This window comes from Lonchura striata, chromosome 2 (genome assembly GCF_050655825.1).
Source record: "Lonchura striata isolate lonStrDom1 chromosome 2, ASM5065582v1, whole genome shotgun sequence".
Taxonomy (NCBI): Eukaryota; Metazoa; Chordata; class Aves; order Passeriformes; family Estrildidae; genus Lonchura; species Lonchura striata.
This window is the reverse complement of record NC_140704.1, coordinates 51,489,138-51,504,304: the sequence shown is the minus strand read 5'-3', so window position 1 is coordinate 51,504,304 and position 15,167 is coordinate 51,489,138. Positions and strand designations below refer to the sequence as shown.

Genomic DNA, 15,167 nt, shown 5'->3' with positions numbered 1-15,167 from the left:
ACAACAGTTGAGTGAAGATGTCGACAATGACAAGCTTAAACCAACAATGAAAAGCAATTTTTTGTCAAAGTTAACACTAAGGTTGTTTAAATGGCCTGCTCCTATAGCTGTCCCTTATTTCTGTATGCTAGAAACAGCCTGAAGTTTCCTGTGGAACTTTGTCCATCAAAAAAAAAAAAAAAATTAAAAGCTTTTTGTATGGCATTATTAAAAATAGAACAAAGAAGTTTCCAGAAGAAAAACCAATTAGCAACCTCCCATTTCTATTTTAAATGCACAGATCATGTTGGTTTTTTCAAGTTGTAAAGTTGTAAAGGCTTTAATTATTCATGGAAGACTCATGAAAGCAACCTTAGGCATTGCATTTTAAAGCCACTTATGGAAAAGATGAATAAAAATAATTATAAATCTTTCCAGTCTTAGCAAGAGTTTTGTACTTTAAACTGGAAACTGTCCACTTTATTTCAGCTCTTCAACATGTTCTTAGAAATACCCTAAAGGAAACTTACAGTTGTCAGTGAAGTACTGCACTCACAGATCAATTACCAACAAGTTACTCCTGACTTTTAGATTTTTACCACAGTTCTCCTTTATTTCTCTTTCCCGCTCACTCTGCTACCTCCATCTATTTAGCTGTGCAACTAATCATCAGAGTAATTCCTCAGCATAGTGGCAAAAGAGCTCCTGTGCCTACTACCTTTCTTGCAGACAAAGTGCTTCAAATTGTTAATACAGCACCTGACCCTGTGGCTTTAAATCTATACTCTCATAGAACTTCATTAATGCTTTTCTCAAATTACACTGAAGCACATCTGGTGCAAGGCTGTGTCAAATTTATCTGTGAATGTTATTTATTTTAATAGAATCAGCTTTCCAACAGAAACTGGAAAAGTTAGGTAAGCTTTTAGAAATCTTGCCAAGGAGAAAACATATTTTCAAAAAAATAAATGAATCCATGTTAAAGAACAGTGTTTGATGTTTAGCTTCGCCTTTAATTTAAATCTCAGAAGCAGAAGATTAGCAAGATATTTTGTGTATGTTGTTTTACGAATCAATAAATGCAATAACAGATCTGAAAAACCACAGAAATAACACATCTTAAATAAATTCCCTCATTGATACCAGATGGATTCCCATCATAATGAACTGTGCCATTCAGACTGCATAGGAATTCTGCCTTATGTGTATGTCAGGTACTCCCTCACAACATCCTCTCACATAATTTCTTTGTTCATCTTGTGGAAGACATCCATATTGCTACTTAACATGAAAAAGGGGTGTGTGCTAAATTTAGACATACTGGAATCTATTTTAAAAGGTTAACTATTTTTTTTTCCAATCTATAATCAATAGTCTATATTTACCCAATTCAGTTTTCTTATTTTCTGGTTTTCTTGTTTCTCCCCTTTTAAACAAATTTATCATGAGCAAATTAAATGCAATCTTTTCCAGAGGAGGAATTCAGAGCCCTTCATTTGCTGTCCACCTGACTGCAATGTATTTTATATTTCAGCTCTGACCCTACAGAACACAACTGATAAAGTGAGCATTTAATGGTATAAGACCTATAGTGTCAGGGTGGGTGGAAGGTCACTTTATTACAAAGTAACTTCTCACAGCACTTACAGGTTGAAGCAGGTAAATCAGTGAGCACTCCTGGATAATTATCACGGGAGAAGGAGTGATATTTGTTGCAAGAAAAAGTGTTTCCACCGATGCCATTGTTTGGTCAAAGCGTCCTCCAAGTCCACCCAAAGCCACAATCACATCGACCTAAAAGACAGAACAAAAAGACTCACCAAGAAAACTCTCAGGAATGATCTTTGGACCTTAAAATCCACAATAAAATCAGTCTGAGGAAAAAAAAAATAGAAAAAAATACCTACTGACTATAGAAAAACAAATGTCAAATACAGTTATTTACTCCCATTACAGATAAATACCATGATGTGATTTTTCAGCTGAGTATTAAAGCACCATAAATCCATGGCCAACATGTGGAACTTTTTGAAAGGACATAACCATTCTCCCTAACATGCCTATTACTTATAATACCTATTACCTAAAAGACCAGTCTTTGAAGGTACTAACCTGTCTGTCCTGAATATATAGTCTAGGATATATAACTCCACATGAAAGCTCCTTAGATAAGCGTGGTATATCTGGGCCACAGAATCCCCAGTTCTTTGCATCATTTCATTATTATAATCACAGTTCACAGAGCAAATAAAGGTTAAGCCATTATGTCTCATTCTCACTCCTACCATACCAATGTACAAGCAATACCACTCAAAGGCTGGCCTTACTCAAGATTAAAAGTACTACCATATAGAAGGTTCTGCCCCAAGGGACTAGGATATCACCTCCCAGCTGTCAGGGACAGACAGCCACAGGAGCATTCTCCAGTCCCAGTCACACAGAAAACACTGACTGCTTACAATATGCATGGAGTTGGACTGTTCTGGCTCAATTCTCTCACACAGGTGTTCCAGACTCTGAACACTTTATTTCCTATAAGCAGAAAAGGAATATTCAAAAGTCTTGGTTAAGAGCTTTTGGGTCCTTAAATAAAAGGTCGCTGAGTGCAAAGTATTATTATTATTATTACTTCCATAATGTGAATCAGTTATGTTCAGTAATTGTATTTTAAAAAGCTAATGCTAAGTCACATCTAGGGCCCTAAGATATTGCAGCTCTGAAGTCTTTAGAAGTTGCTTTGCCAACAGCCATCTGGTTAAGTTTCCAACTTTACAGCTCTTAAGTCTATGGTTTCTGTGATTACATGAAATTTTACTCAACCCAAGAGCCACATAATGGTGCTCTATGTATCTGGAATGATGTATTAATAGTATCAGCTTCTATTTTTATTACCAGGTCTAGGGCTTTATGATTCTGTTGAATATTTTGCATGAAAATTAAAGTCTTGAAGAGATATACCATTTTTCTCACTACCACCTGGAAAATTCTTCAGAGGCCAGAGTGGATCAATATAACACATTACACTAGCAGCAAACCCTGAAACAAAAAAAAACTATCCTTGTACTGCTGACAGCATGTATTTTCTGTGCAGATTACAGATCACACAGACCAAATGTACAACCAAGAGAATACGAATAGTAAGAAAACCAATCCTTAAACAGAAGACAAAATAGCAAAAGGTAAAAAGCATGTGTTCCCAGCTGAGCCATAATACCATAATATATTTTCCCTTTTATTGATTCCACTTTAGAAACAAACTGCTTTTGTTTGACTGGTGATGACTGTGAGTTAAAAGGGTGGCTTGATTCTCTGAAAATTATACTACTACTCAGACCCACCAACACCCACCACGAGACAGCCAGCACTAAAATGCTCCTCTCCTTCCCCAAGAGAGGCCATGGAGAAAATCAGACTTACTAACCTGGAACCACACTGAAATTAAGGAGGCTTGACAAAGGATCAGCATCCACATGTATGTTTTTTTTCCTTCTAAGCAATGGGACTGAATATTAGCCTAGATTAATCTTCAAGAAACCAAGCAACTACTGTATAGTTTCTTGGTTTATATATGTCTCACCAAAACTTGTTTGTTTTGGCTTTGATGATTGGTACCAATATAAAAGGTAAGAATGAAGGAAATACAGAATTCCTTTGACTTGGAATTGAAAAGATGCAATAACATTCTAAATGCGTCTTCCTTCCCTCATAAACCCTTGTTATTCTCACATGTGTGCTTCCCATGAAGTACAGTACCTAGCTCAAATGATGAAGTGCACAGAACTGCAAAGTTGAAGAAAAATGCAGAAAACCCCCCACTTCTTATATTTTCAAGTAATACAGAATTACAGAATACTCCTTATTCAGTTGGAACAGTGCAGTCTTGTAGATTGGTTACCAAAAAGGAAGAAAATAAAACCAATATAGCATGGAGTAGGCATCCTGAAAAGGCATTCATAAACCAGGGTATGGGGCTGAGTTGTGTTGGGAGAAGGATAATAAAGATATCTGAAAAAGGAATGTATCCATTATTTAGGGTTTGCATGGATTGTGAAAATGAAAAACACAAGCATGTGGCAGTTATGCAAACAAACCCAGCTGCAGTATGAGAGGAACAGACAGAGAGAAAAACTAAAATTCTGCACTTCTGTGACAGTTTACAGTACCACCTTTCACTGGATAATCTTGGCAGAAGTGACAGGCATCCAGACATTGTAGGACTTTTAGAGCCTTTATTTGAAGGTTTAGGCATTCACACTTTATTTATTAAAAAAAAAAAAAAAACAAATAAAAAGGCTAGGTGCAACCAAAACCTCAAGAACCTTTTCATCCTAAAGCTATCACCTCTGTTAAAAAAAGAAAAACAACCTAAAAAACACAACACAAAAACCCAAACTAACAAAACAATCAGTTCCTTCCCTGCAATCACTGCTCCTGTCACTCTGCCAAGAACTTAAGAAAATTGATGTGCCATGAAAGCATGTACACAACTCTGTGTTATTCTAGAACCTAGAGTGACAAAGAACAAAGTGAATACCCAAGGACTGGTACATTTAGATATTCCCACACTACAGAGAAGAAAGGCCATTCGTTTTTGCACTATGATTTCCTGCATACCACAGGCCACAGAATTAATCCAGTTACTACTAATGAGCCCAGCAGGCAACATTTGACTAACACACTGTACTTCAATTGAAATGTCCATGTTTCACTTAAATGTCCCATCACCAGTCCCCTTCACAATTTGTTTTCACACTGTGTCATTCATTTCCTGAGAAAAGACATAAAATCATAAATAACTATAGAGAACAGCTTATATCATTGCAGGCACATACTCTTGGGCTATCTATAACCTGAATTAAATACACAGTATCCTTAAAGGCTATAAAGCTTTAACTTAGAAATCGTTGAAGATCTAAGGGTAGGATCCAGTCATCTTTAAAAGATACACCCATATGTTAGTATGTCTTGAGAAAGTTTTAGAAGTCACTATCAAAGAGCAGGGTAGTTAAAAGGAGAAGGAAAGCATAGAGTAAGACTTTGTGCTGGCAATTCAGGGACGTATTTTTTTGTTCTCCCTCAAACTGTAATTCAGAGGCTGCTGCAACCAAGTAGAGCTGAGGCTCTCACCACATCAGAATGAAGTTGCTCAGGTTCCTGCTTCCACTCTCACAGAGACTACTGAAATGGACAGCCTGCTGTAAACTCTTTGCAGGCTTGCTAAATTAAACACTGTGAAAGCTGGCCCAGCTGACATTCCTCTTTCTATCATAAATGGGTTAAATACAAAGAAGATTTTCACTTTATGACCGAGGAACACGCATTTAAGGACACAGGAAGCTTGGAACTACCTGAAGTGGGTGAAAGGAGAGCACTACCTAACTTTGCAATGTCAGCAGTGCCATGACATATAAAAGTGAAGTCCAATGCTCAAACTGACAGCAAATTATGCCCACTCTTTTCAAAACCATGCTCATTATCTCTGATAAGAAATCCTCTCCCCAGGGAGAGGCCAGAAAACTCAAAGGACTTTCTTCCCTATGAGTTCACTTTTAGCCAGACAACATTGTCTAAGTCTCAAGGAGGTAGGTAGATGAAAGGAAACAAATTTACTAACAACAACCAGCAGCACTGAAAGAACTGCAAAGGGCTCCCCTAAAGGAAAAAAGGAAGGCAAGAGTAATTAAGACCATGTAAAAGTTCTGGAGTTATGACTAAACCTCCCCCTCCTCTGAGATTATGGAGACCATCCATAGCTAATATCCAAGATATTAGTATGCCAATTACAGTTAGATATCTGATTGGAAAATAGTGGGTTTTTAGCACCTTCTCACTTCACTGAAATCCTTTCATCTCCACAGCCTTTCTTAATTTTCTAGAATTCATAAGATCATTCCTTTAATTTAATTTTTAAAGGAATATGACATAGACAACAAAATTATTGTACTAATATGCATAGCGTGTTGGAAGTTTATTATATGCTTAAATATATATATATATATATATATATACATATATATAAGTATCTCATGTTGAAAAGCAAGCAATTAAGTAGTTATGTGAATGGTATTTATTGCTTTATTGGTTTGCTTTATTGGTTTGTCATTTTATCAATTTTGAGCAGTTTACAAGAAAAGCATTTTTTTCTTCATAAGGCAATTTGTCAGTTCAGGATGTGGTTTAAATTATTTTCTGGTCATTGCATCAGCTTTAATACCAAAGACTTTAAAACACACCAAGCACTTCCCTTGATAACAAATGGGACAGAGTAGATTTTAACGCATTTGCCCATAGCTGTGCCAGAGCTCCTGTACTGGCCAAATAAGTAATTTTTTATATTGTTCTCAAAATTTCAATGTAAATTTAATGGACTACTAAAATCCCACAATCCAATGTTAAATATGTAGCAAGATATGGTCCAGTTGAGTTGATTATACTGGCTCCCTAGCTCAGTGTTTTACAGAAAAGGTATGACATTAGTGTCTGTAGAAATTAGATGCTGAACCACACAGCAGCATCTGAACTTTGCTCAGGTAGAATCCTCTTTATTTTAGCCAGAATTTTCTTGTTGCTTCAGCCATGTGACTCTTTTGGGAACAAGAGCTCTCAGTCAAAGACTGCCATCCTGTTTGTGTACCTGAGATGATAACCTTCAATCAGCTTCATCCTCACCCCACTGACTCCACTAATCTATATATTATATTGTTCCAGCTCCCTCACAAAGCATTTCTTCCTTTTTATCTTCATTTTCTTACAGTTTCACCCAAGTGTTTTCTCTATTGGTAATGCTTTTTATTTCAAATAAGATGTTAATTCTCTCTGTTAATGACATAATAAGTATGCAAAGAGATTGCATTTGCCTGCTTAAAGCAAGAAACATATGATGGTAAAATGGAAATGAGAAAGATAATCTCTAAATACAGAAACATACTTGTTCACCCAACTTGAGTCACTGGAAATATTTTAAAATTGGTTTTATTATTGATTTGTGTTTACATCTCTGCTTGAATAACTATTTTAAAAAAATGAACCTTTGGCTTTGCCCTCTTTTGCAGGTATATGGAATGTCTGAGAGTATATATAACAAAAACATGAACTTCATGACCATTGACTTTATTACTTAAAGAAACTGAATTGACAAAATCTTTGTGCACTGCTGGATCCCAAGCAATCTGAATTTGACTTCCTGCTTTTGTCCTGAATATTTGTGTATGACCTTGTTCAAAAAATGCTCGCTGTTCCTGTGGTAGAGAAGGGGCACCAACAACTCCTTCTCTGCTACTGCTGGTCAACTGGAGCAAAGCTTTACAATTCTTTCTGTGTGTGAGATAAGGGTCACTGGAATTCTTTATTGCCTAAGATTTTCTGGGTGAAGGGTTTGTCTGTACTCCTGACTGTCATCATGCTGTTCTGAGTAGGTAAAAGCACTACAAATCTTCAAGCAATTTGTTTACTAATGCTCTGAAGTAAAATGTGTGCTAGTTTTGATCCAGACACATTTATTTTGCGAATTAACAAGGATTCCAGGACTATCAATCACTTGTCTTCTGTAAAATCATAAAATCTTCTCTTCTTTTAAAACAGTATGAAAAAACATTCATAAGCTAACCGTTCTCTTCCCATAACTGAACTACTGTAATCCACAATGTGCACTGTAGTATCACCACCATGGAAGTGTGAAATCAATAACTAAACTGTCATATCCCTAAGAAAGGAAGTACTGGGTTTATATGAAGTGCAATGCAAAAGGTCTTTAGAAGATTATATTAAAATGGCCCAGCAAATATCTTCAGTGATCTAATATCCACTTGATTCCAGTGCCAGAAGCTGTGTTTGGCACATGCTGTGATTTTAATAATTCCAAATCCTGCCTTCAGGAGTCAAAATAAGAAAATAACTACAAACTCTCATCAATGAACAATTCAAAGAAGGAAAAAAATTTCAAGAGAATCTGTTAATTGCAAGCTCTGTATCCCACATTTCTCTTAACTCTGGCTGTCAGTCTTTCCCGCAGTAGCCTTTCTCCCCGTCCCTGCAAAACATTTCCATGTTGTCACAAGATCAGCAGGGCAACACAAGCAGAGCCCGATGTTTCTCAGCCAGCAGGGCCCCCAACCCCTGCACTGATGCCTTATCCCGTGTGGATCCCACACCCCTCAACAAGAGCCAGTGCTGCAGGTTAACCCAGTCCTGCAGGGTCAGCGGGCAGGAAGGACACTGCACAGGGAAGAGGCTTTTTGTTGCAAAGAGTCTCTCTTCAAAGCATCTATTCTTCCCCTAGAGGATACAGATCATGATCCAAACCAGGGAGCCTTGCCCTGGACTGTGGCTCCTGCTGCAGCCTGCTTGGCAGTCTTGTACAGGAAGGTCTCTGGCTACTCAGGACTTGATGGATCAGGCGCTGGAAGTTCTGCCTGCTGGCCCACAAACATGACCTACATCCTGTATCAGTGAGAGCGTGTGCACCTTGCACACCTCCGTGAACCCTGACAACTTCCCTTTGATTTCCCCTGCAGTTCTGTGGGGCATTAATCTGCCAGGCAGTCACTCACCCTCTCTCACTGCCTCTCCTCAACAGGGCAGGGGGAGAAAATGAGATGAGAAAGCTCATGGGTCAGGACAAGGACAGGGAAATTGTTAATTATCAATTACCATCACAGGCAAACCAGACTTCATTTAGGGAAAATTAATTTAATTTACTGCCAATTAAAAATCAAGTTAGAGAGGAAAAAAAATAAAAACAAAACCCACCTTTCCATCACCCATCTGTTTTACAGGCGCAATTTCACTTCTTCATTCCTCACTCCTCTATCTCACCATTCCCCTGAGTGGCACAGGGAAACAGGGTACTGTGGTCAGTTCATACCAGCTCCTCTCTGATGCTCTTTCCTTATCATATTCTGCTACAGTCTGGGGTTCTCTCCACAGAATTCAGCACTTTAGGAACAAACTCTTCCACCATGGGTCCACCACATCCTGTGGCTCCTTCCAGGAGCCTGCTTCTGCGAGGTCTCATCTTCCCAGCCTGCAGCTTCCTTCAGGGCACATCCTCCTGCTCTGGCACATCTCCACTGCCTGCAGCACAGATATCTGCTCCACTGTGGTGTCCCATGGGTGGACACCTGCTCCAGCATGGGCTCCTCTGCACAGGCTGCATCTGCCTCGGGAGAGATCCAGCTGCTGTGCCCAGGGTTCTCCAGGGGAATCTGGAGGCTGGAGCCCTTCCTTCTGCTCTCCCATTGGTGCTGACACAGCTGTTCTGTCCCCCTTTTCCCCTCACCCCTCCCTCCCTGCCTGGACTGAGGGGCTCAGCTGTGCCTCTCTTCATGGACACCATGTGCTCCACCAGCACCTGGGCACACAAACCTGACTATGCACGTTTCTCTAGAAGCTTGAGATGAAGAGAAGACGTGCATCTCCTTTCCCACCACAACTTCATGTGGTTCTGTTTCAGTTCCTGTTCAGATGCTGGTCCAGGACCCTTTGTGGAAAGCCCACAGAGGAAGCTAAACAAACCCATGATGTGGTCAGGCAACGGGGTAGGATTTCTGTGGCCAGAGGCATCCACATGAACAGCTGCCAGCTGCCCACAGACACATCCCCATGAACAGGGGACACTGACTTCAGCACTATTGAGAGTTGAGACCTTTGCCTGTGACTTTTTAGACCAGGTGTGTCTTTTCTTTAAAAATAGCTTTCTGCCTGGTTTTGTTTTCAATTTTGTCATATTAATTTTAGGTGTCAAATTTTAAGGAAAGAATCATAGAATTTTAAGGGGAAGCCTTCCATACAAAGTACAGAAACTTAAAGAATCTAAATTTCCAGTACATATATGTATATATATACACACACATAAATTTTTTTTAACTCGGGCACTTTCCCACTGTAACATCTAGCAGTGAATTCTGCATAAAAGACATCCCAAATAAGGCAGAGCTTTGGAGGACCTTCACTCTCCTGCAGCAGCATTACAGAGGACATAACAGCCTGAGGCACTTGTCTCCAGCTAGTGCAGGACGTTAGCTCTGCTATTTAAAATGTTTAAACTCGGGTTCACACAGGTCTGAAGATCTCCCAATAGGTCCCAACAGAAGAGTAATATTTTCAGCTGGTCTGAACATTAATCTTCATGATGAACAAGGGGATAATAACCTGTCCTATTATACTCTAGAGACAAATAGAAAACTTGAAACTAAAGATGGAAATCTTTTCCTGTGTCTCTCAGGCCCCAATGGTTCCTCTTTTGAGTGATTTTACTGAATACCTCGGCAGTACACAATGGCTTTTTTTTTTCTAGGGAATGCAGACTTGCAGAGAGAAGTCTTGGATTTATACATTAATTTCAAAGAAGCTGGACATATTTTTATACTGAAGGAAGTACATTACGATCTAGATGTCAATTTTCCTCGTCAGTGTAGTTTCAATATTTATAGCAGGTAAGTTAAACATAGCCTGAGTAATTACAGAATTAATTTTATTTTTCTACACTGTCCTCTAGACTGCATAAATTTAGCCACACACTTTAAAAGAAATGAAGCATGATTTCTTAAACTGGAGGCGCTTGTGAAGCTGTAAACATTTTATGTTCAGATTTAATTTGCAGAAAATATTGAGCTTTAATTGTTCAGTACTTAGTTGTTCAGTTCTTTAAAAAGGAAACTCGATGGGTTCTTCTTAGTCAAGTTGAAGAGACCATCCCTTGTCAGTGGCAAAATAAAAGGTAGGTGATTTAATAAGGAATAGCACGAGCACCAGAACTAGCAAATCCTGATTTGCTGCCAGGGCAGTTCTGCTATGAAGACCCTTCAGTCCCTACTTTTATTGAGCTTTTGCTACTGCCTTTTTTTACTGTGGTAATACTGTAGGGGCCTTTCATATGTTATCAGTCTGGCTCATTTTCTCAATATTTGTTAAGAGTTAAATTACTCTACAGTCCTCTGCCCCTTCTTGAACAGCATTGGTATCAGCATTGGTATCAGCAAAGACGTGCAGAGTTAAATGTCAGGAAAAGCCAAAGGATTGCAGAAAACAATGAGTCCTCAGGACTATAGGCTAAAACATTTCTGTGTAGCATCAGTCACAGACTTTTGCTTTCCTATGGTCTTAATACCTTCCTCTGCCCTCTGCCCCAATACTTCTAGATAAGGAAAGGAAGAGATTAACTTCTCCTGGCTATTCAAAGGCTATACAATATTGCAAAAAGATAGAATATGTCATGGGAAAAAACCCTAAATAATCCAAAACCAGTAAGGAAGCATTCTTATATACATTACTTAGGTTAAATAAGTTTATTTGAATAGAATAAAAAAAGAAGCCACAGGAGAAGCTAATCTGTTGACTGATTCACCCTCTGCTTTAAGGACCAGATCACTGCAGCTCATGAATTTATCAAAGTGTGCCCTCTAAAGCCAGTGTTTCTTACACTCAGTAATGTAGAAAACTGCTAGAAGTTTTTATGAAACTCTCTCTACAGCAGCCAAAACACCTGTCATTCTTGACAGGCATCTCAATTTAGTAAGAAGAAACCACTGTGAGTTATAAAAAATGCTCTATTATAATTTGCAGTTAAAATTTATCACACTAGCTCAAATTTCTTGATATGCTTAACAATAAACTTACATTCCATTAACTAAACAAAATCTAATAAAAACAGTTGCAACTTATGGGAGATTTCATAACATCACAATATTCATATGTCAAGCGAAAAACCCAAACCCAAGTTATTTATGAAATCTCAGGCAACAAACTGAGGTCTCAGTCTTTGAATTGCAAAAAAATTTCTCATGTCAAAAGATAAGGCTGTTCAAGATCTCCCACTACAATATCCATGTCCAAGACTGTGCCAATGCAAGTATGACAGTCTTTTGAGGATAATGATATGTCCTTGTAGCCCGACCACTGTTCCAGCATAAAGGCAATCACATCAGCAATAGCTGCTCTCAGGGAAGTCGTGCTCCTGCAAAGCAGAAGAGGCTGAAAGCGGGAGGAGAATCACATCTCCTATGGGAAACTTACAAACAGAGCAAAACTGATGGTTGCAAAGGGAACCACATGATTTTTGTTTCAAATATATTTAGCCTTTAACTAAGTTGAGAGAACAATTGCTAGCTTCCTCATTAGCTTCTGCAGTCTGGTTAATGAGCACATCCTTGATCTCTTGAATCCCTTGAACTGCCTAAATAAGCAGTATTTTACCCCTTGTTCTTCCTCTCCCCAAACCTTGATATGGGATTTAACTTTTTTAAACAAAGAAACTGAAATCAATGCATTCTCCAGAAACCCTACCCTGTCTGTGTCTTACAAAAATTATCATCATAGGTCCAATACAAACCCCAGGAGAGCATACAAGGGTTATGTAAAGAAAATTTCTTGGTATGTGATGCACTGTGTCTGCACTTGCAGGCATCCATACTGCATAAAATTATTTGAAGGCAAAGATACCCAGTGTGTCTTGATGCTCACAGCTATAGTGGAACAGGAATACACCTTACATGATATTAGCATTTTTCTTTGGGAACTGACAAGTTCTGATATCCTGTATTACAAGAAATGCATTTTGCCATATGTTTACAATAGGAAGCATTAAAATAATTTAGTAGTGGGAAAGATGGATTAGATACTGCATTCCTTGAAGGTAGACTCAGACCTTAAGAGTTAAAATAGTCTTCAAGGATATGTCTGACACCCTAGAGGAGGGATTTACTCCTGCTGAAAAGTATTATGAAATTCTACATTTAAGAAATGGAATTAACAGGAAACACTTCAGATTCATTTGTTTCTTTTGGACAGGAAAGGTTTATGAAGAAGATTACTATTAATAACTCATGAAAAATCTTTTGATGCAGCACTTGACAGAATAAGAACCTTTTCATTACACATATTTAACTTCCCCTAAAATATGTCTCATTTGCATTTTTATTCTCCTGTGGAGCATTAAGAAAAAAAACTCAGTAGTGCCACCAAAACAGAAGAGGTTTATTCTCAGCCTTTCCTTCTATATAGAATTTGGTACTAAATCCACAAGCTTCAGTGTCCTTATGGTCCTTATTGTCCTTCAGGTCCAGTGGTGAGGCACTAGAACTGGTTCCAGGAAGAAGTTATTGATGCCCCATCCTTGGAAGTGTTCCAGGCCAGGCTGGATGGGGCCCTGAGCAGTCTGGTCTAGCTGAAGGTGTCCTGGCCTGTGGCTGTGGGTTGGAACTAAATGATCCTTAAGGTCCCTTCTAACTGAAACCATTCAGTGATTCTTATAAAAGCTTCACATTTCAGCTCCATGTCAACTTTGGGATTTTCCAGTATGCCTCTCCCCCCAGTTTTGGTATTGTTGTAACTTCCCCATTCTCAAATCCTGGTAACAGACTATCCTCATTCTTAGACTTTGCTTTAAGAGCCATTCCCACTACTATTCTGGATACTCAGAAGTCTTCAGAAATGAAAACAAGTTGTGTTCCACCTTGAAATTACCAACTACCAACACGAGCAGCAAAATGATGATTTAGTCAGGAAATAAAAACTGATCTATTTGCTGCTAAAAAAAGCCACATCATCAGGAATAACCTCAACTGATAGCCAAAACCAAAACTAAACCAAATAGAGCCCAGTATTTGCAATAATTATACACTTTGTCTGTGGGTCTTGATGTAAAAAATTACTCTTTTAAAGTATCTTCTGATTTTTGTTTTAGGGTACTTTGGGTTTTCCTTCAGGGCCTTTTTTTCTCATATGAAGACAAACCAGAGAGGGCTAAGTAAGCTGTTTGAACACTGCACAGCTCAAGGTGATATATGAACATCACTGTCTTCTCTTTGGCACTTTATAAACACAGGACTTCACTAACTTGTTTAGCCTTGCTCAACATAAAAGAAAATAGACTGATTTGATACTTTTTTAAAAGCATAAAGGGAAGAAGGCTTGCATTCACTTAAAAGAATTAATACCCTAGACTGCTGACTGATTGAACGTCTGAAGTGTAATTCTAAAATGGAAATGTTAGTAGAGTATCCCTTTATTGCCAAGGGTCTTTAGGAAGAGTTGGTTTGGATGTTTTCCCTTTTTCATACTGACACTGGTGCTTTTATCAATTTAAACACACTAACATTAAACCACTAAAAGGCATGTAGGTTTCAATAAAACTAATTTTTTATATCTTCAGCCCATATAACCAAATGAGCTGCTTTAACTTTTTTTAAGCAGAAAAGATAATAAAGCTAAATGAAAAGTCCCAGAGCTTAGTTTTAAGACTAAGTGGTATTTTAGATGAAGCAGTTAAGGAAAGTACAGTTTGCAACTCCGAGATAAAGATAATGGCTTAAATCTATCTTTATATTATGAGTATTCTTCTCGGAGCTGCAAAATTGATAAACACACTTTCAGTTCTCACTGGCATGAGCTGCTACAAGCTGAGACCAGAGATGCTGTTATTGAAAGAGCATTTGATGAATATTGGGAATTGGAGCATCTTTCCCAACTATACCACTGGCATGCCGGTAGGCTGTGGACAAATTGCTTTTGTACTTCTGCTTTCCAATCTGCCAATCAAAGATAATAGCATACACTTCTAATGCAAGATCTGGTGGTCCCTAAATAAGATATATTGTAAGCTTGCCTATCATTTTGCCTGTTCAGTTGGTTTCTTGAAATAGCTGATGTTAAGATGAGAGAAAATTAAGAACAGGAAGTTGTACCAGACAGAAATAAGTTTATTTGAATGTCTTGTAAAGAAGAAAGAAAAGTACTCACATAACTAGAGAATGAAAAAAAATAGTGATTAAAGCAGTAAAGCAAAGTGTGCACACCTAATAGACCACAAACATTGTGAAAAACACACAGAGCAGCAACAAAGACAGAATTATTAAGACATTTAAAAAGCACCAGCTAGGGCCAGGAAGAACACTGACATAAAAGGTGTGCATTTATGTACGTACTTGCACATGTATGTATGTGCATGCATACTCACAGTCATGCAGAAAGAGAAAGAAAAATATCTAACAGCCTTTAGGTTGGAAAGAAACTTCAGGAGTCAGATTCTCTTGGTGGTACTTCATTGCTTCACTCATCCAATAGAATGTAATTCACAAATTAATTAGGGCTGTGGAAAGGGAAGATTAAGACTGATTTTATCTTGCACATATAAAGGGTACTGCTTTGTCTAAAATTCACTGCAGTATGTAATTATAAATACATATAATTAG

General features: G+C 38.2%; 1 protein-coding gene across 8 annotated transcripts in view; it reads right to left on the bottom strand.

Moving 5' to 3' along the window:
- Positions 1-15,167, bottom strand: part of TPK1 (thiamin pyrophosphokinase 1) — a 300,067-nt gene that overhangs the window by 102,264 nt on the left and 182,636 nt on the right. For 6 of the 8 annotated variants that reach the window (XR_014952261.1, XR_014952250.1, XR_014952251.1 and 3 more), the window contains one exon: positions 1,627-1,773. The exons of 1 other annotated variant lie outside the window; for it this stretch is intronic. Coding sequence is in view for 3 of the 7 variants with exons in the window: in XM_077786372.2 (XP_077642498.2) it covers positions 1,627-1,773 (147 nt within the window). In the remaining 4 variants the exon portion in view is untranslated. One more of the 8 variants, XR_014952273.1, reaches the window with a different exon arrangement.